The sequence below is a fragment of the Castor canadensis genome, chromosome 2 (assembly GCF_047511655.1).
Source record: "Castor canadensis chromosome 2, mCasCan1.hap1v2, whole genome shotgun sequence".
Classification (NCBI taxonomy): Eukaryota; Metazoa; Chordata; class Mammalia; order Rodentia; family Castoridae; genus Castor; species Castor canadensis.
The window spans coordinates 49,304,214-49,331,609 of NC_133387.1; the positions used below are offsets into that span (position 1 = coordinate 49,304,214).

Sequence of the window (27,396 nt, forward strand, 5' to 3'; positions counted from 1 at the left end):
AATTTATGGGGTACAAAGTGACCATTGACACATGCATACAATGTGTAATGATCAAATCATGATAGTTAACATTTCTATCTCCTTAAACATTTTTTAAGATTTTTGATGAATATATTGTTTCTAGAGTAATTCTGTCTGAGACAATAAATAAGTAGCTCTCCCTTCATCACCATAACGTAGCTGCATACATTCAGTGAGCTTGGACCATTTCACAGGTAGATCAGTTTTTGAAATTGCAGTGAAAACAATTCTGTGTACTTTGAGAAATTACCTGTAATCCAAAAGTAGACTGTTTTTTAACAAATTAGGAATTGCCTTAGCATGTGGTCATTTCATATCAGTTGCTTTCCTCTGGACTCCACGATTACTACGGATTAAACCTTCCAGAATGTACGCTCCATGAGGGCAGGAACCTTGCCAGTCTTGAGTGTGGCTGAATTTTCAGAACTTAGAGAAATTCAGAGTAATTAAAGTATTTATTGCCCCAAAGATCCCACAATGTTTAGCTGCTGCTGTTGGTGGCAGCTTGGCGGTCGTATGTGTGGCGCCATTTACTTGAAGCTGTAGGAGTGACATCACATATACGGCAGCTAAACTGCTACATGGGACAACAATTAAGAGGCTGGTTGTTTGACAGATCACATAATATGGTTTATTGCAAAACTTAAACACTAGTTTATTCAAACAAGCAATATGACTTTGACGTCTCATTTCTATCTTTATGTAAGCATAGAATCATATATTTATTTAAATCCCTCAAATCCATGCTATAGACCTAACACTTATGGTAAGTATATTATTGTTACATCTTTCACATTGCCTTTGTTTTATATAAACACTAGTGGCTTTACTTTGCCTTTTTATTGCTGAAAATTATTGCTGAAAAATTACTACCTCACTAGCAAGTTTTATTTGTACAAAATTATCAAAAAATGTTTTATATGTTTAGTGAACTTTATGAAATTTGTGTATGTTTTATTTTTAAGCAGTATTAAATTTCACAATTTAAATTATATGTAATATTTATATATCTGTTATTTCCGTTCCTACCTATCTATATATCTCTCCATTTCCTTCTATGTATGTACATACATACAGAGAGAGAAAGAATGCCTCAATGTGCATGTTATTTTAGGAAGAAGGTCACTGAGACATTCAGCTACCACTGGGAATATTCCAACATCGATGTTCAAACATCAGGCCAGAAGCGGAATCAGATTACCTGTGGCTCACCTGACAAGAGAGGTTCTGATTTCTCATTCCTTCAGTGTTGAAACAATCTCCACTGAACCAGCCTCAAACCAAGTTCACTGGAGTTTGTTTCAATATTGCAAGAATGATAATTTTGAAGCTACTGTCATCGGCATGAACTATACCTACTCTTATTCAGATGTTATCTCCACTGTTACAGATGTTAAAATTGTATTAAACAAAATAAAGATATGATTGAGAATACAAGTGTAGAGTTTTTCACTTAATACCCATGCACATGCTCTTTCCCCATGGAATCTATGAATTTCCAGCTAGTGCAGGAAGCTTCTTAATGGATTGTCAGTCATGAAGATAGACTGTTACTTTGGAAAGAGAATCAACCATGAGGAAAATAGTCTCTAATGTCTAAATATCAAGCATACGTGACAGATAAATGAATATATATGATATTTCATCTTCTAATTTGATTTGAAGATGATAAGAAAATGGCCCAGAAATTAATAATTTCCTTTCTTTGATGGCTCAATAATATTAAGTTGAATTCTTAAAATATACACATATTTTAAGATTTAATGAAATATACATTCATCCAAATGTTGGCTAATGAAGTACAAAAAGAACCCTGAACATGAAAAATCTTCAAAGTATATTTTGAATGTTTCACAAGTCATGTTTCAATTCCTAATAGAATATCTGCCAATGTTAAGACTGAATGAATATTTATTTTTCACAATTCCTGGTGTCAGGAAAATATTTCATATGTTGGTGTTTCTTGCAAGACTGTAAGCTCCATGACAGCAGGATTCATACTTATTTTATTCGGTACTATGTCCTCAACATCTAGCACAAAGGTTTAGTTTATCAAGCTCAGTGATTATCTTCTGACTGGTTTATCTAAAAACCAGTGAGAGAAGAATCGTATGTTAACAGAGTTGTGTTCAGTTACACAGATAAAGGTTGCATAGTTTTAATCATTCTACTGGGATCATTAATTTATCTTCTGTCCTGAATTCTGGAGCATTAAAATTAGAATTAATCTATGTATTCAAAGAATAGTGTCAACTTTATTCCTAATAGGTGCCCATTTGGTGTTGTAACAGTAATAAGTAGCCCCCCTCTTCTCTGTGATTTCCATCAGGTGACTTCCTGGCATCTCCAAAACAGAGCCTATCTTCTTCCACCTACTGTTTCCCTTTCCCCCCATTTCTCATTTCTCACGGAACTTTATTTTCAGTTATTTACTTAGGCTAAATATTTGGGCTTTTGACTATTATTTTTCTCCATCCCTTATATTCAAATATGCTTCTACATTCTTATTATTTGAGAAGGTGCTAAGCTATACTTTCCTGTTTTATCATGGGTTAATCCAGTCCAGGCCTTTTGCTTTCTGGCTGCCCTTCCCCATCAAACCTGAAGACATTTGATGCCTGCCACATGAATTTTACTAAAATTCCCCTTTCACAACCTTCACTGATCAAAAACTTAAAAACTATCTTTATTATCATATTTTGTTAATAGCATTTAAAATCTACTGAGCCTTTTATTTTCCAGGCATTTTGTATTTGTTATCTTGTTTATCTTCATGACTCTCATAGAAAATAGCTATTATTAATACTACTCTCATTTTACAAATGGGGAAATATAGAGCTGGAAAGGTTTCTAGCGTACTCAAGGTGACAATACAAATATAACATTTTTTTGGCCTTCAAGACTTTGTGTTATCTGACTCCTTGACCCCATTTCTTACCTATCCCCAAATATGTTTCCCTTTAGACAGGGTGTTTCTGCTACAATATAGCATATTTGTCACTCCCAATCTCTGGTCATTTGTACATCCTTTTCCTTCAATCTCCAAAGCCTCTCCTCTCCTCTTTGTCTAATCAGAGACTACATAAGTTCAAGTTCCAATTCCCATCCTACCATGTATCTGTAACCATCCCTTACTATTTTGGCACCACACTCTCTCTGCACTCTGAAATTCAATTGTATTTTGTGCTGTACAGCTTAGCATTTAGCTGTACACTATCATATATGTCCCGTGACATCCACTGAAAACACTGAGACTCCACCAGGAATGATTTGGGCACATGGGTCAATTCAATGATGATGAGTTTATTCTGTCATAAATACACAGAGAAAAACTTCAATCTTAGAATAATTTAGACAGAATGAAGCCAAATAACTATGTATTTGGATGGATGTTAAGAGGGCAAAAAGTGTTCTTAACTTCATAAAAAGGTCTTCTCCAAATGCAAAGTGTGGGTGTTGAAAAGAATCACAGACTTGAGTACCACTAAAAATATTAATCATAGCCACAAAAAAATGAACTTTATGTAAAAAAAGGCAGAAAAAATAGTATGACAGAGAGCAATCTACATACACACACATACACATCAACTTTGATAGAGAGCTGTGATGGTGATGGTGATTAACTGAAACTGAAAAACTAACTCAACCTGTACTGAAAATGCAAATATGCCAGTATAAATAGGTAAGAATAACATTGATTTTTCTCAGTGAAAATGAATTACTCTGTGTAGGTTATGTGCTAATGAAACCATTTTAAGGAGCTTTAAGTCAATTATCAAAGACAAAAAAACCATATTTTGTTTGTTCTATGAAATAAATGGAGCAGATATCTGACAGGGTACACAATCCAAGCACAAACAAAATTTAGCTGAAAAAAATTCAATAAAAGAAGCAGATTCATTGAACCATGTCTATTTTTAATAGTGTAATCCATGATTCATAAGAGTTCCAAAGAAAGCAAAGTTGATTTAATGTTGGGATTTTTTGGAAATCAGGTTACTTCCTTTATCACTTTGCAGTGATAATAAAATTAAAATAATCCTAGATGACAAAGAGTGCATGAGTGTGTGTGGGTGCTATCCATTTTCAGTAGTGAATGGATATTAATGCAAATATAAAACTGCTGAAATTTGTATATCAAATGTAAATATACTTTTTAGTTATAAATCAAAATATTCTACATGGAGATCATCAAAAAGTTGCTTGTAAAAGGAAAAATAAATGCTTTTAAACTTTTGTAATTTATGTGCTCTTTTATCCCTACTCTGTATAAATAACCGATTTTCCTTTTTTAATATAGCACCCAAGTCCAATTCTTCCTGCCTCTTCAAATCTTACCTATCCAACAATTGAGCCCGAGCCATTTCTGTATGTGATAGGACGCAAGAAATTGATGGATGCCCAGTACAAATGCTATGAACGAATGCAGCAGTTACCTCCATATCAAGGAGAAGGTAAAGAGAAGGATCTGTGTGAACCTGTGTTTGAAACATCAATAAAGACTTATTCTCTTCCATGGATAAATATATACTGAGTAATGTAAATTTAATATGCCAGTACTTTTCACACTATGTTATGTTTGTGTATTTCATGGGGGCAGATATACCTATCTTTTCCTCAACTTAACATCTAACTTCTTTTTGGCTCACATCTGCCCTCGTGACAAAATTACTGCAATAACTCAGTACTCACATCTGGCAAGCAGAAACAATACAGAACTGAGGGAAGGAGAGGAAGTGGAAAATAACAGGACAGAGAAGTGGAAAGTGGTGAGCAAAGAATTTGCCTGATGTAGAACCTGTCAAAACCCTTCCTGTTTGGGATAATTAGGCATCTCTTTCCTTCACTGTAAATTGGTTAGCAATCCAAGCCATTTCTTTCCTTCTTTCTATTCTTAGTACTCTGGAAATTAAGCAAGCATTGTTTATCTGTCGCCTTCTCTAGAGTGGTCTATGTGACTGCCCAAATGTTTTCAGACCCAAGCATATTCTATTACCTATAGAAGACCTAGAGGGAAAACAAAAGAGAAATAGATACAGTAGGCAAGCATTGGAACATCCATTTAAATTCTCATCCCTGTCCCTTTAAGACATTTGAAAAGCTTCAATAAGACCTTGTCCAACCTCAATCATCCTAAGACAGTTCTACTTGGCAAGAAAAAAAAATAATTAAATATTTATTTATGTATCTGCTACTACACATGGTTTGCTTTAAAATACTTAAAAGTTTTAATTTGTAGTTCCTATTTTTAAGCATTCTCCTTTAAAGAAAAAAATCTGCTACTACACATGGTTTGCTTTAAAATACTTAAAAGTTTTAATTTGTAGTTCCTATTTTTAAGCATTCTCCTTTAAAGAAAAAAATCAAGTCAATTGAAAGACAGATACATGTCATCCTATCTGCAATAGTTTCAGTATTTACCAAGAATTGAAGAGTCATTGGATGCAACTCTACCCAAAGGAAAAACCATTTCTTGGAAGGAAATGAGACAATAGCAACACTTTTTTAAAACTCATATTTTCAGAAGCCAAGTGAGCTAAGTCTAGTTGTAGCCACTTTAGAAGGCTAAATTTTTGTGCTATGTTCACTATTTTTAAAGTAAATTTTGAGAATTGCCTCCAAAATCTCATATTTATTCTTTTGACTAAATTTATAAAGGTGAATCTTTATGTTTTAGAGCAGATTTAATTTTGGAAACAGCAAGAAACCATTTGGAACCAATGTTGATGAATATGTAAAGTGATCAAGCTAAGTCAGTAACAAAGTATAATTCTAAAGTAATAAGGCCTTCTATGTGGCTGCAAGTACATACCCAATAGAAATTTTGAACAATTCTGTCACGCTTGGATTAAGAATAGAACTATACAAGACAGCCCCTTCAAGATTAGTGTTACTAACTTTCATTTGTTCCAAAGCCATATGAACCTTTAATGGCGAGCCCTTATCCAGGGTTGAAACTGCAAATACTGCAAGAGATTCCTTGTAGTATTTCTGGAAATATTTTAAAGGAAATCTTTTGTGAGGAAAGACTCAATACATATGACATGTGTATCTTTTAAGGCAAAATGGGAAACAAAAAAGCTACAAAAATGTAAATTCCATTAGAAGTAGGTAAAGTTAACTATTTATTAACTTTAAAGTTAATAATGCTAATAGTGATTGTGTTACTGCTGCTGTCATTGTTTTTACTATTTCCCTATCCCTGTGGAAAGCTCCAGAATGAGACATGCTCAATTGTCTATGTACGGTTAAATCCTGCTGAGGTGTCAATAATTTTTGACAACTTTTAATTATATCTTAATTGTCTAATTTAAACTTTATCTCCCAAATTAAAAAAAAAATTGGTCCTGAGATCCAGACTGCCAAGGACAAATTCCTTGTTTTAAATCCAGTTACTTCTTGTCAATTCCTTACTTCATTGTCTATAAATAAGTGTATAACTTAAAGAAAAGATTTATTAGCTGTAAAGTACCAATAAACATCACCAAATCTATTTGTTAAGAATATCCCCCATCCTTGAAATTTATTTGGAAATTTTGAGGAATCAGTTGGAGTCATGAATTTTATCAAATAGTACTCTCTTACTGAATTTTTCTTCAAATCTTTATGCCAATAATGGTGAAGAAAACTTAATATACCTTATAAGAACTGCAAGACAAACTAATCCATATCCAATTTCCCAGTTGAATATTTTAAAGAAGGATCAAGTTTTAGGCTTTTTTTTTTTGGTGGCACTGGGGTTTGAACTCAGAACCTCACACTTGATAGGCAGGCGCTCTACCACTTGAGCCACTCTGCCAGCCCAAGATAAAATTTTAGGAATTAAAAACTTACCAACATATCTCAAAACCTCTTTGATTAACAACCAGCCTTTACCACAAATTCTCCTCATTTACAATTAAACAAATTGAGAGCAAGGTAAAATACAGTGTTTGGGTCTACTTGCTAGAACACTGCCTTGTCATCCAATGAGATCATTTGCTACAAATTTGCTAAAGCTATTTGAAACTATTTCAAGAATAAATGACTTTGAGTCCTTTGAAATGTGAGCCATCATGGCGGGCCTATTGGGCTCAGCTATATACGTAAGACTGTCTTGGGATCAATCTTATCTTTTAGTTAAGTCACATGGCTTCACTATCAATTCCTTTCTAAATGGCTAGGTCCATACTGCAACCGTACCTGGGATGGATGGATGTGCTGGGATGACACTCCTGCTGGAGTCCTGTCCTTCCAGTTATGCCCAGATTACTTTCCAGACTTTGACCCAATGGGTAAAGTATTTGCTTTTATTTTATATCTTTGGATTGGAGCTTTTGGAGTTTTCATCGATCTGAAAATAAAATCAGATATGAAATGTACCTACCTAGTCATACTTCATGGTTTAATACACTCTGAAGAATTTCTAAAAATGACTTATTATTCAGTTGTACAAGTACTGCAAGTTGTCTTTATTTTAAAAGTCATATTGCTATTGTGCATATTGGAGTTAAATTCTGGCCTTTCTAAAACTCTGTGGATACTTTTATTTACATGTAAATCAACTTTTTTTTTCAGTTGTCACACATTTGGTGATTTAGGCAAAGTCTTGATCTAGAGTTTGCACATATCAAGCTTGTATGACATGTACAATGGAAAATTTAAATATCCTTGAAAACTGTATGAAACTGTCATATTTAAAGGAAAATAAATCTGAAAATGGTAACTCTGGACACAAAGTTTCTGTTTTAAGAGCAGATTATTGAAATATGCTAAGTAAGGAAAACTAATGCTACAATAATTGTTCTACCAATTCCCAGCTCTGTGCTAAAGACAACATAAGCTGACAAATGTGTGTTGAGTAAATAAGTGTCACCAAATTCACTTTTGATATAAAAGTTATGTAGTAATGCTTTTCATTGAATATCAACTTTTACATTGTCAGAATATTTTCATATTATCTCATTTTATATTTACAATATTTGACACAAACCTGCAAATGAGCCTGTCTCCTGAGACTAACTCTCTCTACATACTTGCAAACAATGTAGAAAGCCTTTTGAGAAATTTTATTTCTCAATCTTTAAACTTGTGCACCTTGAAATACTTTCAGAACTTTTAAGGGACGACACGTAATTTCTTCATGCCTCAATCTCATCACACTAGTGTGGTTAGAAGCCAAGCTAGAATGCTCAAGCAGGATGAAAGTCAAGGAGTCATGTCCCAGTAGAGTGAGACATTAAAGAGCTGAAGTTGTGTGCAATAGTTTTTTTCAGGTGTCCAAGTGTTGGCGGTCTGAAATTGGAGGAATTCTGTGGTTAGTGCTCAGTAATAATGCAGAGGAATGTAGGGAGGGAATGTAACAGCCTCAATCCAGAGACTAGGCAGGCAGATGAGAGTGGAAAATGGGACTGGGTGAAATAATAACCGTAAGGGAGTGATTTTCCCCTTGACTGAGATGCTGAGGCACTTTATCAAAACACTGATGCCTGATGTCATCCACAGATTCTGATTTAATGGGTTTAGAGTGTAGCCTGAACATCATGATATTTTTAAGTTTTGCTTATTATTAAATGCACAGCCAAGATAAAACTAGTAAATGATAAAGACAGTCCAGATAAGAAGGTGGCAAGGACCAAAGGGGCTCAGCCTTGTGCACTAAGCAGCTGTGCCACTTGGAGGCAGAACGCAGCGTCCGATGAGACTAACGCAGGGAACAGGCAAGGTGGACCCCAGAAGGAAAAAGGTGGTAGCAAGGAACTGTGCAGATCAGGTCTCGGAAAGTCCTTTTCCAAGAACCTAGAGAGAAAAAATCTGTGCCATTGAAATAAATCTGGAATTAAGATACTGGAAAGGGGGTTTAAATGTGTTGTAAAGGAAGCCCAGATGCTGGAATTAAATGGGCTTAGCCTAGATAGAACATGTGTGTCTCTATTAAGGAGTAAGATATTTTTCCCCAGTGGTAAATAAAGCCTGAGCCAGTATAGGGTGTTTAAGTAGCTCTGAAATCCCACTGAGAGCAGAAAAATAAGTCTGTCCCTGGGACAATGTTTAGAAAATGTTTATTGTACTTCATTCAAGGGACGATTTTATTTGGCTCTGAAACCAAAGCTCCAGGTGGATGGCAGGAATGACAGAAGTGTAATTATAGGAGTCCTCTTCTAAAACTAGTACAGGCCAACTACTTCTGGAAATTCCTATTTTGATAGAAAAATTGAGATGTGAAGAAAGGGCTCTGTACAGTGCCCTAACTCAGAACTATATTCCTGTAAACTGTAACTAGATGCTGTTTGATGATAATCCTCCAAGCCTTTATCGACTTTTCCTAATAAGTGACGTTTCATTAATCTTGATTTGACAGCTACATTAGAGAAAGGTGATTGGCACAAAAAGCTGTTCTACAATGGAGGCTACTCGGCCAGTTCCAAAGTAGCAGTGGGCTGTTGCCAAAGTGGCTATAAATATTGACTAAAACACAAGGTCTTCATCAGCAAAATAGAGATTTCCAGGCATAGATCCATCCTTTCAACCTGGTTTTTAGAGGGAACCCTCTCAACACTAAAGGCCCCACCCTGGAGTCAAACAATCAATTAACATTAATGACACAGAGTCAAGATGGTCTGGACAGGGATTCTCAACTTTAATGCCCATTGGATTAGTGAGATGTTTGTTTGTTTAACACTAGAATTTGAATCTCTAGGGATAGAGCCTGAGAATCTGTTTGTAAATTAGAAATGACAATATCTGCTTTGCATATCTCTGCTGAAGATAAAATAGGCATCACATATTAAAATGTCTTGTAAAATACACCATCCATGAAGTCTCTATTGACTGATAGTTACATTTGAGTTCTATGAAATGATTAATAATTTAAAATGGTTTTTAACTTAATATTTTTTCCTTCTTGGGATTTTGAGCTCTTAATAACATAACAGTTATTACTGTTATGTTTCATTAACAGAAAAAGTTACAAAATACTGTGATGAGAGTGGGGTTTGGTTTAAACATCCTGAGAACAATCGAACCTGGTCCAACTATACCTTGTGTAACGCATTCACTCCTGAGAAACTGCAGGTAGGTTCTGGTTTTAAATCTAAGCTCTAAGCGTTGAATGAGAATGCCACTATCCATATACAGAAATGGATAAATAAGCATAAAATATCTGGTACCAAAAAGACCAACAAATATTTATGGAAGAACATCAAACAACCTATAAACTCTAGGTCTCTGTGAAGTGGCATGAGAGAAAATTATGCTTCTCCTTTTTGTTGGCACTCAGTGTCAGTGGGACTTCCATGGGCATATGGAATCAGGTCTTGTATGGCAAAGAGAAGTGTGTCCACAGAGCAAATGATGGGATTTCTTATGATGCCAGAAATTAGACAGCATTTTGAAGGACTCTCTAGCATATCTCTCCTTCTGGAACTGTTCTAAAACTTCAGATTATTCCACAAGTCACAAGCTACAAGTTATTCTCTCCTCCCACTGTGTTGGATGTGACCCTGATTTTACTAATAGGCATTGAGAAGATCCCTATTGGCCTATTGATTTAGGTATGGCAGTTTAGGTTATTTTCAAAGAGACCCTATTCTGATTTGTTAGTACTTGTGTCTTGCTGACTGCTAAATATTTTGAATAGCATCTCAGCTTAGAAATATTTATTTAAGCCCATAGGAGGAAAACAGAAGCTGTCTCTTCTTCAGCTGCATAAGAAATCTGAAAAGATCGTAAGTCAACAACTAGCCTTTCACCAAACAGAGCTGGGAGACACAGTGTCAATGTTTACATCTCTGAGCAACTCTGCTGGCTGCAACATGATTTGATATTTCCTTCAAAGACAGACATATGTACTAAATAATTACTGAGTTAAAAGTTAAAAACAAGTCATGCTTTTGTTTGCTGTTGAGAAGTTTTAGAAGTAAATAAATTTTCCTTTTAATAAAAACAAAACAAATGACTAACAAAACAGAGAAATAGATAGCTTAGAGAACAGTTGACTAGTGAGATACCTGTCACAAGCTCAGAATGAGGACACCAAAGCCACTGACTTCTTTACACATTGCTTAAGTCACCCTTGAGACTCGGATGCACCCTACTAGAAAGTTATTTTCTCAATAAAATCTGATTGAATTGACATGTCACTGAGTACAGAATTTTTATGAAAAAAATATAAACATGTTAACTGAATTATTATAAATCATGCAAATCCAAGTAAATAATTCCCAGGGTTACCATATTTGACCTTCTCATACATCCTGACCACATCTTAAGACGGAAACAATTTTAAGAAGATAAGCAACCCATCACCTAATGAATAAAATTCTTTCCAGAAATCCTTCACATAAAAAATCATAAAAATTTGAACTTGCAGTTTAATTTTTTAAAAAACTTCTCAGTTTTGAAAATGATGCTGAGATGACACTAAATTATGAGCCACAGATTTAATCTTATGCATTTAGACAATTCTATTTCAGAAGAATTTTTTTTTTAAAAAAAAAGGAGTATTCTGAAGGCAGCTGAAAGAACATGAACTAAGTTATATGGAGTTTTCTTTTAAAAACAGCATTAAGTTATATGAAGCTTCTTTAGAAAAATAGCCAGAGAATGAGTTCCTGGGAGAAAAGCAAGAAGCTGAATGTTTATTTTCTTGAAAAGATTTCTAAATCCTCCCCCAAGAAAGTTATTTGAAGTTTTTATCAGCTCCAATTATAAACTAACTATTCTAACTGTATTATCATTGCTCACAAAGATAAGAAGTGTTATTAGGATAATGATATCAACAACAACAATGGGGAACAAACGATATGTAAATGTTTGGTTGAATGGTAAAACAGGCACAATTCAAGAGAAGTTTAGTCCGTTTTGAAATTCCTAGGGCCTAGAAAGGCAATATTTGTCTTCAGACAGTAATCATGCACATAACCCAACAAAGGGCTCTGTGTGCTTAGAAAGTGTTCTAGCAGAATTAGCTTCAATGTCAGATCTTTCACAAAGCAATGAACAAGAATCAAAATGCTCAAAATACAGTAAACATCACATTTCTCCCAGAAAGTCAAATAACTTCATAGAAATTATTCAACTTATCTACATTACATTTGCATTTAAGCCAAAACTCCAAAACTATGGCAGGAACTTCAGACTAGAGGTCAAGAGATAAAAATACAACTGCAAAATTATGCAAAAATCAGGCTTTGTTAAGAAATACAGCAAGCAAAAAATATCCCCAGTGCTAATAGAGTCAAGTCTATTTCAATTACAACTGATAAAACTTTCTAATACTAATTACAAAAACTTGTGTTAAAATTTGTGTGTGTGTGTATATGTGTGTGTGTATGAAGAGAAAGAGAGAACTGAATCAATCTCTCCATTCTATATGGTAATATTATAGTATGAGAAAAGCAAGATTATCAGTGATCATGAAGAAGACGTTATGATATCATGAATTTTATTAAGAAAGCATTACAAACACAACACCATAACACTGTGAGAGAAGAAATAAATTAACAATAATCATGAAAAACAGAATCAACCAATGGTTGTCGAAGAGAAAGATATGGCTTCTTCAACCAAATAAATATTAATGATACCATTTTTTCAAATTTATTTTAGTTGATATATAAAATTGCATGCATTTTAATCCCAGGTTTAAAAAAGGCACAAAAACCTACCACCATATTCTGCTTTTTCTGTATATTCCTCAAGCTGAGGGCCAAAATTTGGATAGTAAATTACTTTTCTTCAGTTCTGTGGGGTAGACATGCCCACTGTCTATAATAGGACCCTGAAAGTTCAAACCTACCTGGATTAGTTACTGGACTGAGGGTAATAGTATTTAAGTCATTTAAAACTACTGCAATAGATTTTAATGAAATTTAGTTCATCTCAAGGAGCATTATTCTGTAAAAGTAGGTCAATTTATTTCCATAAAATAACATGAATAAAGATAAATAATTTCATTCTCTGAAATATTTATTATAATTTTAGTAGATTTTTTAAAGGAGGAAAACATTTGTTGATTTATACTTACATTTAGACAAAGAAATAGTTTTCTTCTTTTACAATCATTTATTAATCTATTTAGGTTTTTTTTTAACCTTTTCTATTCCAGAATGCATATGTTCTGTACTATTTGGCTATCGTGGGTCACTCTATGTCAATTTTCACTTTGGTGATTTCCCTGGGGATTTTTGTGTTTTTCAGGTAAGTACATTTATAGCCTCTGCTTTTTACTTTCTTCTTTAAGTAACCTGAGTAAATGGTAAATTCTGAAACAGGGGGTCTAAGGGAGGATCCTCTGTAAATCGTAAGTCATATACCATGGGAGTGATAAAGTAGCAAGAAAAATGAAAGGAATTAAAATATGGCTTACTTTGAAGAGAACAAGATAGCTTCATCGTCATTTTCAATGGCAGTGCCTCCTGCCAAAAATAAGGCAGTACTATCAACCGATAAGGGCACTGTGGTAAAATGTAGTAAAGGTTGCATTTGCCAAGTAGTGAGGAGAGGATTCCCCAACTTCTCCTCTACCTACTCCAATATATGCAGGCCATGGCCACAAATTCAAATTTGCCTGACTATGAGCTGCATCGCCAGTGGATTTAGCCAAAAGAGAAATGAGGCTGGTAAGGCCATGATCATGGTTACCAGGGTAGCTCCTGAGCCTCTCTGTTGCCTTGATTCACTCAACCAGGAATAAAGATTCTGAAAGAAGACAGCTCATTGGTCATTGTCTGTTCTTTGCCCTTGCAAACCTACCATTGTAAACAATCATCGTCTAAGACTCTGAGACGTAAAATTCCAGTGAGGGCTTTTATTCCAAGGCTGTGTCTATACACTTTACGGCATTATATATGGAAAAGTGATTAAAGTGACATAGGCGCCAATTTCACTATAGTGGAAAATTTTATTTGTTGATCTGTATTTTTAAGAATAATTTCATAATGCATGTGAGATAATGACAAATAGTAATACTGGGATATTTCCTAAATTCGGTGACATTTCTTTAAATCAAAGGCAGGAGACACTGAATTACTCTTTCATGAGAATTCTGATTTCTACACTAGTGTGTTATCTTCTTCCATTTATGTGTTTCAAACCATTCTCAGTATAAAACTGGAGTTTTCTATATTTTATTACAGAATATAAGGTTGAATAGGAAAAAATTCAGTATTCTCTTCTCCATTTTGTGGACAAGGTGGGAGCTAAATACCTGATGATTTATCTTTCCTCACTAAGTATCTGTTATTTACATAACTATCTAATACAGAAACTGTCTAGAGTTCCCAATCAGCAGAAGGGCTGTATATTTTGTTCATGCAGAAGACTACCTTATCAGAGACTCCTATTGCCCTTATTCCAATTTAGGTCCTAGTCAACAATCTCTAGAGCCATGATAGATGACATAACCGATGAAAACAGCCTGCAGTTGCCATCTGATAAGATTCCTCAGCAAAAACTCTAGAGAAATAAAATTTGGAGACGTGTTAGCCTATGTAAGAACAAGTAAAAAACAAGCACAACAATAAAACCTAATTTAAATGATGGTCTTACTTTACAGTATTGAACAATTATAATTATAATTACTGAACAATTATATTAGAAAGTAAAATATGGGAAAACACACTAAGAACAACTTGAATTCTTTAAGACATCTCACATGTGGATGAATAGATTTAGTTTTTAATATAACTACATTTAAATTGAAAACAGTTATATTTGTTGTCATCAAGTGATAGAGCACCTGCAAGGCAAGGATGAGGCCCTGAGTTCGAACCCCAGTACTAAATAAATAAATAATAGATTGATAGTACTAAATAAAATTAAACCAAGGGAGACTTATCACTGTAAATACATCTCTAGCACAACTACTATTTTTCCTTGATCCTTTTTAAATCTATATCTATACCATAGTAAGGATTCTTATATTATGTTTAACTGAATAGTTAATAATTACATATAAGTAAGGAGACAATAAGTGACTTCCACAAATGGTTTAACACGAGAAACACTGATAAAGCAACAAGACACAAGGTATATTAATTACTAGAATTAGAAGAGTATTTTCAATTTTAATGACCAGAACACAGCAGAGCAACCATTTCACATGATTAATTTTGGAATGTCTGCTCATTTTTCAATTGCTTTTCACCATGGTGAATAAATACATCATCATGACTCTCAACAACTTTGATTAAAAAGTCTGCCACTAGTTTAAGGTTTACTTGAATAACAAAATTGAAAGAAAAATCCCTCAAATCTGTAATCATATATCTAATAGATGTAGTCAGGACCTCAAAAGCAAATGTCAAAGGGGCATTTCTTTTTATCTTTTCAGTCACTTAAGTAAGTGATTAGAGTTAAATCAGCAAAGAAAATAAAAATGTTCTTTCAGCTATCATTTCTATATTAAGCCACTGTAGATGGGTGTTTAAAATGCCACTGATATCTGTGTTTTCAAGGAGAAGTGTATAGATGTTTTTATGTATTTATATATACAGTACAATACTAGTTACTTAAAAATTAGCTGAAGAGTTTGGTGAATGTTCAGTATCATACAAATTGTTAGTCATGAGATCACCTAGCATTTAATGCAACTTTTTAATGTACTTAAAAATTATTTAGTACCCATAGTCAAAGAAAATTATTCTTCTATATTGTAAAATTAAAAATGAGCATTAAGCTCTAAGATGCATCAGGCAGTGTTTAGGTACATAAACACTTTTTAGCACTTCCATTCTAATGGGAAGAAAAGAGAAAGTAACAGTTAATAAATATATTCTGAGTCAGTATGTGGTAAGAAAAATAAAGCAGAGTGCAAGGGCAAGAGTAAGCTGCAGCAAAGGAGCTGTGCCTCATTTAGGGAGTTTGCTTTACACAGGAGGTTGAAGCTATTGAAGTTCTCTTAAATGGCGCCATGCATGAGCAGATTACTGAATTCCACTCAATCAAAAGGAAGTGAGGCATAAGGATAGCAGTGGTGTATGATACCTTCATTCATACTCTAGTTCTAGATAATGTCAACTGTCATCGGTCCAAGCCAGGCTGAATCCCACAAATATTTACCCCCAGTGAGAAGAATTATAAAATGCTACTATGACTGTATGTGCAGGTTCAACAGGACTGACTGGAACACTTGCAAGATGGAAGCATTTATGCAGTATAAATGATTGTGATGTTTCAAATACTGTTTTTCTTTTTAAGATCTCAAGTTTGCAATCTACCATTAGCATTATTGTAAAGTCAGTAAAGCTTAATTTATTTAATAGAGTTCTCTGCTGCTAAATAAAGTAGTCCATAGTAGATAGTAGTGTGTGTGTGTGTGTGTGTGTGTGTGTGTATGAGACTGCTCAGCAGGTGTGAAACCCTGAATTCAAACCCCAGTACCACAAAAAGGAAAGAAAAAAGAAAGAGAGCGAGATTGAGAAAATATGAAAGGAAGAGAGACAGAGAGAGTTTGAGAAAATGAGAGAGAGAGAGTCCTTCTGTAAACCCCATCTTGAACAGAGGCTACCTCTTGGACATAAAATCCCACATTCTATCTGACCAACAAGTTAAACTTTCTAAAATATTATTTCTTAACTAACAATGTTTGTGCTTCATGAAAAGTTGAAAAATGTAGCTACAATCATCAAAACATGCTCTCACAGAGGCCATTATTTCTTAAATTTGCTTTTTAACTGCAGACACAACTCATTGTCCTTTGAGTTGGGAATATAGGAAAGCATTGTAGGCAAACCCAGACCATTCTCTTATTTCTTTTCCCAGAATTTCTTTCTTAAAATTTCTGGCTTCTAATTCTATTTCATGTAGATGTCTTAGACACAGTTATTGTGATGGGTCTTTACCATCATTAACTGCATGCTTTAGGCTTTCAGGTGGTGACTCAATCATACTAACACCCTTTACTGCATTAACCATGGTCGCTAGAATTTTTTTATTTAGCTACAATCACCATTCCAATTTTGTTATACTCATGATACAGGCTCTCTTCATTGCATCAAAAAATAGTGAGAAAGGGGGAACTCAAAGTAATTTTTATGTAAACACACATTAGCACTTATGTGCAAGTTTGTGAAGTGGAAGAGAAAGGAATAAAAACTCAGCAAGTTGCTCAGTACCCAAAAGGTGGGAAATGACTATGCCAAGAGGAAGCAGCACTTAGCTAGGTCTCATGGATCCAAAGCACAAGACTCCTCATAATGAGATCAAATTTGATCTTATTTAGAATTCTCTGCTTGTGTCTGAGCTCCACCAGCAAGAGGCAGTGGAAAGGAGGAATTGCAATGAGGGTTCCAATTGGAATCTGAGCTCTAAGAAGTTAAAAGAAATGGTGAAATGGACTGGAAGGAGATTGGCAGCCTGTATGTGGAATGGCTCCAGGACCTGAATCCTGTGCCTTGCCACGGGCACCCTGGGTTCTGACTTCATGCTCTCTTACCTCATTTGCCAAATATTTTGTCTGCTTATTATGATCCGTGCACTTTTCATTTGAAACACACTCCAAACCCTATTAGTTTCTCCTCTAAGAACCCTTCTCTTAATTAATTCTACAACATTTATATAATTAAACATCATCTTATCACCCACTTGTTCAGTTATTATATGAAACTATTCTGAGGACCCAAAAACTCTAAGCTGCTATGGCTGAAAAATTGTTTTAAAGCAGTCTTTAAACAATCAGGCAGAAAGACAGTAATCAGTCTTAGAGATGTGACCCACCTTGCTTATTTATATATGTCCTCTCATCTGTTGAAAAATATTACCAAGTTTTTTCCAGAAATTTCAATATTGTGGCACTAGTTAACATTTTATGTTACATGTTCTCCCAGGAGCCTTGGCTGTCAGAGGGTTACGCTGCACAAGAACATGTTTCTTACTTACATTCTGAATTCTATTATCATCATCATCCACCTGGTTGAAGTCGTGCCCAATGGAGAACTGGTGCGCAGGGATCCGGTAAGCACTGCATGGTTTTGTTTTCAGTTTTACTTTAATAATGTAATATTTGTAAACAGTGAACATGGTGTTAATGTTGACTTAAGCAACTATTTGCTTGTGTAATCACATTTTCTTTTATAGCTGAGTTTTACACTAAATGAGGCATATCAGTTCTATGTAGTTCTTGGAAGTAGTTTTTACATGTTTTAGTAAAGGGCCAGGAATAATAGAGTTATAAGCAAATAAGAATCATACAACAGATCATAGTTTTATAACTACTTAATAGTTTATTAACACCGAGTGCTTCTTAGGGTCACAGAGGATATAAGGTACACAAAGGCAGTGTTTTCCAGTGACCCCAATTTGCCACTAGTGGTTACAGGTAGGCCTAGGTATCGATACCATCACTATTCTGGTGCCAGGCTGGATTTGGGTAGTCACTTCAACTATGAGCAGCTATGTGGTTACCAAATCAATTATATAAATATTATCATGTTCTATGTCTGCATGTTTTGAAAAAAAGATTTACACTGACATAAGGGAATGCAAAAGTATTTAGGGGCAACAGGACATATATCCGAGAAACTCATGCTCCATCATGTCAAGCAAATCTGATGTCTTCATTCTGTGTAAGTATTACAGAGACCAGGAGAGCTGAAATTGGCTAACTCCATTGCCGAGAACCAATCTGGGTTCTTCCTCCAAAATTATCCTGAGAATTGTTCACAATAACTCATTTTTGTATTCAATAGTTTCTCTATCTCCAAGATAGTGTTTTTCACAATGGTTTCCAAATATGGTCACACTTCAGAACCAACTAGGGAAATTTATGAACATTATAGCTGCTGTCCACATGGTGGACAGTAGCTATGGGGTACAATCAAGCAGTGCACCCTGGGTATTTCTCCTGTGCTGCCAAGATTGGAAATCACTGGCCAACTGCTGGATGGAGCAAATGAGTTAGCAGAGGAGGGCAAGGGAGACAGAGCTGTCCTGAGGCTTTGCTGGTTCATGGACATAATTTACCCATATTACAAACTACCAAAAACCAGAATTAGAAGGAATTTAGGAGTTTATATTATTTTCACTCCTTACTTTACAGATTAGAAATCTGAGAATGAAAAGGCAAAGTCTTTTGCCCTGAATTCTATAACTGGTTGGAGGGAGGGAGTAAGACCTCAAATCCACACCTCCTTACTCTCAGGATTCTTTTTTCCTTTGCATCACTGTAGTGTGTCTACTCTGATTATAAATTAATAAGGTGCTTAGTGACACCAAACTGGTTGATTGTTTCCAGAACTATCAGATTTAAAAAAAAAAATCATGTCACTTTGTGCTAGAAACTAAGTAACCACTTACTTTACAGAAATTTTTACTTAGTAACTCAGTGCATAACTAATGTATAATTATAGTTTCTATTATTTAATGATCAGTTCGCCCTCAGAAAGTATATTCCTTTTTAATTAGTGTATATTACTTTTATGAAGGGATTTTATTGTGATATCTCCATACATGTACATAACGTACGTTGATTATATTCATCTTCCTCTATTATTCTTTTATCCCTTCTCCCCCCTCCCATTTTTCACAATTTTAATAGGTTTCATTCTGCTATGTTTGCATATGTATATATTGTACTTCAATCATATAACCCCCAAATATTGTCATCTCAAAAAATCCACAAATTCTTCCTTACCATCTCGTCTGCAAACTTGCTTTCCTTAAATTTAATCTTGTCTTTATCATTAGTGGCCTGCACTTTAATTCCTCAACAATTCAATTCTGTAATTATTTATTACATTGTATGTAAAAATGTCAAGATTTAATCAATATTTGTTTTGAAATATTGATCAATCTATGTTTCATCCTAATATAAATGTGTGGACAGTACACGGAGGACTATTACCATGTGTAGGCCTAAGCAGACAAGTGAAGGGAAAGATGAAAGGACCTAAAGCCAAAGAAGTGGTATGGTAAGGGCTGACCTTCAGAAAGGACTTCTGTTTTCATACACATCCAGCCTGAGGTAACCACATAGGGAGGGGAGAATAAATATCTTTCTTTCACTCATTCTCAGCTCCCTATTAACTGAGCCCACCCAGAACCTGGAGGGCAAGAACCCCTAATGGAGACATACAGATCCACTCCTCTGGCCCCAAGTGTGGGGGAGCAAAATGGAGAGGGCATCTGGAAGCATAAACAGAAGCTGTCTGGTACACGAGGAATGGCCGGAGGATATTTTCATTTTTGTTTCTCTGCTTAACTGTGTTGTGCAAGCATCTGTAGATAGCCTCATCTTTCAAAGCTGGCATTTGACAGTTCTGCCAACCCAGTGACAAAAATGCGTGAAATCTGCCCAGAGCATGCATCCTGCATGACAATGGCAGGGCATGGGAAAGAAGCTTGATTTGGCTTCTAATGGATCCACAGTGTTAATCCTTTCTGCAGTATGAATATGTCCAGAAAGACATTGTGCTATACCTTTTAAAACCATGACATCTTTTATCAGAGCAAAGTCCTGTTATACCTAAAGAATAATGTGACCAAATAGGCCTACCTTGATGAATTTTTCTAATACCAACTAATTTAAATGAAATTTATCTCATTTAATTTAATCTTCACAAGACTCCAGTGAGTAGATATTATTCCACTTTTAAAGTTGGGAAACTGAGGTTCAATGAAAGCAAGTGTTCTCCCTACCATAAATACATAGAGATGGGATTCAAATGCAGAACTGTCTCACACAAGCCCATCTCTCTCTCTATACTACATGATACTCTTGATTGCCTTTATTCATGTCCTTAGAAAGAGATGTCCTTCCAAGAAATGGACTCAGCCATTGCAAAACAATAACTTCCCAAATCAGACATGCAAACTACAGTTAATTAGTGAAGCTGATCCCATTGAATTTAAAACAGATGTAGAAGCAATTCAGTAGGCATTCTCAGTATAGGCTAATCAGATTTTTTACTTTCCAGTTCCTATTAGGATGGAAACCCTGAGAAATTTATTGTCTGTAGGGAGTAGGCCAGGAAATGGCACTTCAGTTCTTGAATAATCAAGCAGGCTGGCATGGGAGCAGTGGTCACTCAAATTATGAAGTATTATAAATTCATAAGTAGACACTCTCCATCTATCTTTTAAGATATGTGTACTTTCTATACAAGAATGAATATAGAATTTTTAAACCTGTTGAAATCACCATAAGAAGGGTACTAAGGTAGAAAGGAGAAAAATCGAGCGCATGAACCATACATATATAGATGGAAATGTCATAATGAGACTCCCTGTATAGCTAGTGTAAACAAAAACACCTTTTTAAAAAACAGAGAACAGAAAGGTAAAACAGATCCTGTCTGGGGGTTGGTACCAGTGGGAAGGAGGAGGATTTACAAGGAAAGAGTGTAGGAGAGTGGCTGTAGTGGAAATACTATGTACATGTATGTAAATGGAAAAATGAGACCTGTTGAAACTATTCCAAGAATGAGGGAGGGGAAAGGATAATGATAGAGGAGTGAACTCAGCTATGATACATTGTAAGAGCTTTTAAGATGCCACAATGTGCCCCCAGTACAACTATAATAAAAAAATAAAATTTTGCAAAAGAGATAGACATTAACAGCATCCAAAGGCAAAGGATCACATCAACAACATTGTTTAAGTCATATGCAGAATCATATATTTTAAATGAATGATGTGAAATATTATATTTTTCTTTGGAAACTAGGAATCCAGTAAAGATTAGATCAGAGTTCTCTCAAAGTAAAAAAAAAAAAAATAGAGACAAGAAAGAAAAATAAAAAAGGAGAGACAAAGAAAAAACAGTACAAGAAACTTTTGGAAAAGAAAAGTGATCAAACATTATCAATCTACAAATACTAATGGAAATTGCAAAATAAAAACTATAGCCATAGTCACAAATTAAAGAAAAGCATATCTATTAGGACTCCTTCTATCGTAAAAAGATTTTTCTACCCAACACTTTAGGGACTATTTTTAAAAAGTTATTTCTTTTTTTTTTTTTTTTCATTTTTCTTTTATTATTCATATGTGCATACAAGGCTTGGTTTATTTCTCCCCCCTGACCCCACCCCCTCCCTTACCACCCACTCCACCCCCTCCCACTCCCCCCCTCAATACCCAGCAGAAACTATTTTGCCCTTATCTCTAATTTTGTTGTAGAGAGAGTATAAGCAATAATAGGAAGGAACAAGGGGTTTTGCTGGTTGAGATAAGGATAGCTATACAGGGCATTGACTCACATTGATTTCCTGTGCGTGGGTGTTACCTTCTAGGTTAATTCTTTTTAATCTAACCTTTTCTCTAGTACCTGTTCCCCCTTTCCTATTGGCCTCAGTTGCTTTAAGGTATCTGCTTTAGTTTCTCTGCATTAAGGGCAACAAATGCTAGCTAGTTTTTTAGGTGTCTTACCTATCCTCACCCCTCCCTTGTGTGGTAAAGCTTTTATCATGTGCTAAAAGTCCAATCCCATTGTTGTGTTTGCCCTTGATCTAATGTCCGCATATGAGGGAGAACATACGATTTTTGGTCTTTTGGGCCAGGCTAACCTCACTCAGAATGATGTTCTCCAATTCCATCCATTTACCAGCGAATGATAACATTTCGTTCTTCTTCATGGCTGCATAGAATTCCATTGTGTATAGATACCACATTTTCTTAATCCATTCGTCTGTGCTGGGGCATCTTGGCTGTTTCCATAACTTGGCTATTGTGAATAGTGCCGCGATAAACATGGGTGTGCAGGTGCCTCTGGAGTAACAGTCTTTTGGGTATATCCCCAAGAGTGGTATTGCTGGATCAAATGGTAGATCGATGTCCAGCTTTTTAAGTAGCCTCCAAATTTTTTTCCAGAGTGGTTGTACTAGTCTACATTCCCACCAACAGTGTAAGAGGGTTCCTTTTTCCCCGCATCCTCGCCAACACCTGTTGTTGGTGGTGTTGCTGATGATGGCTATTCTAACAGGGGTGAGGTGGAATCTTAGTGTGGTTTTAATTTGCATTTCCTTTATTGCTAGAGATGGTGAGCATTTTTTCATGTGTTTTCTGGCCATTTGAATTTCTTCTTTTGAGAAAGTTCTGTTTAGTTCACCTGCCCATTTCTTTATTGGTTCATTAGTTTTGGGAGAATTTAGTTTTTTAAGTTCCCTGTATATTCTGGTTATCAGTCCTTTGTCTGATGTATAGTTGGCAAATATTTTCTCCCACTCTGTGGGTGTTCTCTTCAGTTTAGAGACCATTTCTTTTGATGAACAGAAGCTTTTTAGTTTTATGAGGTCCCATTTATCTATGCTATCTCTTAGTTGCTGTGCTGCTGGGGTTTCATTGAGAAAGTTCTTACCTATACCTACTAACTCCAGAGTATTTCCTACTCTTTCTTGTATCAACTTAAGAGTTTGGGGTCTGATATTCAGATCCTTGATCCATTTTGAGTTAATCTTGGTATAGGGTAATATGCATGGATCTAGTTTCAGTTTTTTGCAGACTGCTAACCAGTTTTCCCAGCAGTTTTTGTTGAAGAGGCTGCTATTTCTCCATCGTATATTTTTAGCTCCTTTGTCAAAGATAAGTTGCTTATAGTTGTGTGGCTTCATATCTGGATCCTCTATTCTGTTCCACTGGTCTTCATGTCTGTTTTTGTGCCAGTACCATGCTGTTTTTATTATTATTGCTTTGTAATATAGTTTGAAGTCAGGTATTGTGATACCTCCTGCATTGTTCTTTTGACTGAGTATTGCCTTGGCTATTCGTGGCCTCTTGTGTTTCCATATAAATTTAACAGTAGATTTTTCAATCTCTTTGATGAATGTCATTGGAATTTTGATGGGAATTGCATTAAACATGTAGATTACTTTTGGGAGTATAGACATTTTTACTATGTTGATTCTACCAATCCATGAGCATGGGAGATCTCTCCACTTTCTATAGTCTTCCTCAATCTCTTTCTTCAGAAGTGTATAGTTTTCCTTGTAGAGGTCTTTCACATCTTTTGTTAGGTTTACACCTAGGTATTTGATTTTTTTTGAGGCTATTGTAAATGGAATTGTTTTCATACATTCTAAAAAGTTATTTCTTGAAGAGAGTGGCTATGCTACTCCTGTAAGAATTTTTATTTTGTTGTAAACCACAAAAAAAGAAAGAAAGCAGTGTGTCTTCACTCCTCAGCAGTAAATCTCTATGGATTTGTGGTCTCTTCCCTATTCAAAGTCGTTAGCTTCTTCCCTGAGAAGTGTTGGGTTAGGTGTAGTCTCTCCTGTTTGACCAAGGGTAAGAATCTTATTCTTTCACTTTCTTATATTTTGTTTTTTGATTTAAATTCACAATAACTTATGGTAAAATAAGAGCTAGATAGATCCTCAGTTTATTGAGTGATATGAAAATTGTCCATTATCATTTGTTATTTGAGCATTTCATTTCTGTATCTAAGAGAGTTGGAAGGCAGAATTAAAAGCATTGTTCTTGTTGCATCTAAAGGAAGCTAGAGAGATACTTCCAATTTTCAAGAAAGAAACGTCTTTGAACTTTTTTATCTGGATGTGAGAGGGACAAAATAGGGAGATCGGTTTTTACTAGGGACCCGAGACTTCTCATGGCAAAAACCTAAATCATTGAATCACATTTTCTGTAGTGTCTTATACAAGTAAAGGCAAATGGGTCCCAAATTCTGAAGAACAACCTAAATGCCTTGTAACCCTCTTTTGTTCAGGACACTGAGCTGCCAGACTATGTCAGAACTTGATCCTTGGTGGTCACAAGCATGTCAGGAGTGCTCAGAACAGGGTACTAGGGATGATGAAGCCCATGAGGGAAACTGGACTCCTGCCAGCTAAAGGAGTCTGGTGTAAAGAGGGAGCACAGAAATGTGGGTAAGGTAGCCAACCAGCAGTTTTTGAGATGACAGAAACTGGATTGGAATGATCTATTTCAGTAGTTTATGGGGAAAATAGATGGAGAGTAAAAGTTTATGATGAATCTGAGGGACAATGCGAGGAGAATAATTCCAAAATTTGGTCATGAAATGAAGTATCCCACCCTGGTCATTTATTCCTCATCACTTACAGGTCAAAACCAACATATGACTCTCCAACTTTGAGAAGGAAATTGTTTAATATTTGCCACTGTAATTCTCATATAGTTTTACAGAGTGTATATTACAGGGGTTCATTATCTAAACTGATTTAAAATAAAGTGTTGATGGCTGAATAGATCTTATCTAGCAAAAGATCTCACAGATTAGGGCAAGTGGAGGGAGTAAATCTTACAAAAGAGAGAGTCAGCAAAGAGAAGCGTCAAATCTTTGTGTATACTTACGTTCAGACTTTGGCTGACCAATTACTATGTATGTGCAAAGAAATCCAAGAACATTACTAAATTTAAAATTACTAAATTGGGATTTAAGGTACCAATGTCACAAGGAATTTGTACTTTGGATTTAACCACAGTAAGTACCTCCAAATCAAGCAAACAAAATAAGAAAACTTCAAAGGAATATAACAGAATCCAGATTATACAACATCCTAGCATTTTCAGTATCCAGAATATAGTTCAAAATTACCAGGCACCAAAAAAATTAGGACATATGTTACCCATTCATTCACAAGAGAAAATACAGTTTCTCTTGAAAATGTATTTAGTTACCCCAGGTGCAAAATTAGGAGACAGAATGTTTTTTTGGTGGCACTAGAGTTTGAACTCAGAAGTTCAGGTTTTCTAGGCAGATGTGAGACACACCTCTAATACTGCAGACAGAAATTTTAAAGTAGCTATTTTAACTATGCTGAAGGTTGTGAATGAGCTTCTCATTTCACCAATATGTTTGGGCATCATGTGAATACAGCAAGTTCTTGCCCAGCAAATAAAAAACTAACAAAATATTAAATCAAATAATCCCAATTGGGAAAGTAATCATCTGGCAGGAGGTAAAGGGACAAGTCAGTTCTTCCCTGAGCCAAACATAAATTCAAAAGAAAGCACACCAGAATACATGCTGGCGCAGAATATCAGGTTCCCCGTGAATTAATTACAACTGTTAACAGAAATGTATGGTTCTGAAAAGATTCTGCAAGACTGAAAGTCACTACCTTGTTTTATAAAAAGAAGTCTGAAGCCAGACTCAAAATGCAGTAGAAAGGAGCAACATAATGTAAAGAGAGCTTTTGGTAAAATAATAACAATGTGTTAAGTAACCACTCCTACCTGCAAACTTTGAATGCTCCATTACACTGTGGCCGCCATTGTTGTAGTGTTTGTGGTTGTTGAGAGTTAATCACAGCTAGAAACCCTCAAGTAGAGTTCCTCATCTAGGTACTTTTTGCTCAAGGGACAATTGGCAACATCTAGAGACATCTTTCATTGTCATGACTAGTTGGGGAAGGCCACTGGCATCTGTGGATAGAGCCAAGGAATACTGCTAAATTCCTGCCATGCACAAGGCAACCCCTCAAAGAAAAAAAATGTCCAAAATTTCAAGGATGTCAAGATGAAAAAACCTACTCCAAGTACATGGGGTATAATTTAGGGTATTCTGAAAAGCAGTTAATCAATGGTTACTTCTGGAAGGACAATATGTAATTAACTTGACTCTCTAGGGATGTCGCTCCTATATCTGCATAGAGTGGCCAGCAAAGATGCCATCCTAGTCTCATTGCCCAGAAAGGGCTTGACAAGCACACGTATCCTAATGTAGAAAACAATGCACCATGTAAACATGAAACCCTGGGCATCAGCTAGGCCCAGCATGTGCTCCTGGTCCATACATAAGAAGTTTATCACCTGGTCCTGTCCTTTTTGTCACTAAGAAGACATCACTAACAAATTGGGGAACCTTAGGAGCAGTATTAAAAAAGATGTCTGGGTTATTTGCCTCATTAACTACAGGGGGGAAAGGCCATAGAAGCCACATGACAAATTTTTGATTCTTTCTACATTATTAGTCTCATATACCTTGCAGGAAAACTAATCTGTCTAGGAGCATGGTTGTTCATGCCTGTATTCCTCGTTACTTAGGAGGCAGAGAGTAGGAGGATCACAGTTTGAGACCATCCTGGGTAAAACGTTATTGAAACTCCCATCTTAACCAACAGGCATGGTGGTTCATGTCTGTTCTCCCAGGTACACAGAAGACATAGCTAGAAGGATCACAGTCTGAGGCTGGCCTCTGGCAAAAACTGGAGACCCTATCTGAAAAATAATCAAAACAAAAAAAAGACTGTAGGTGTAGCATAAGTGGCAATGGCAGAGCACTTGCAAGTGTGAGGCCCCGAGTTCAAACTCTAGTACTGCCAAAAAGAAAAGAAAATTTACTTATTTAGTCTAAAATGAGTCCCCAGAATGTAATGGAGAAAGCACATTTTGTAGACTTGCTTCAAGTGGCCTAAATGGCTATGTGCATGGAAAACCTGTGATCTGCATGCTCCCACTTTGACTTCTGGCTATAGAGGT

General features: G+C 35.5%; 1 protein-coding gene across 1 annotated transcript in view; it reads left to right on the forward strand.

The window, feature by feature from the left end:
• Calcr (calcitonin receptor) overlaps positions 1–27,396 on the forward strand; it is a 128,685-nt gene that overhangs the window by 76,214 nt on the left and 25,075 nt on the right. Inside the window, exons 4-8 of the mRNA XM_020152931.2 lie at positions 4,322–4,475; positions 7,185–7,295; positions 9,962–10,074; positions 13,109–13,200; positions 17,829–17,955. Coding sequence (XP_020008520.2) covers positions 4,322–4,475; positions 7,185–7,295; positions 9,962–10,074; positions 13,109–13,200; positions 17,829–17,955 — 597 coding nt within the window. The remainder of the gene's footprint in view (positions 1–4,321; positions 4,476–7,184; positions 7,296–9,961; positions 10,075–13,108; positions 13,201–17,828; positions 17,956–27,396) is intronic.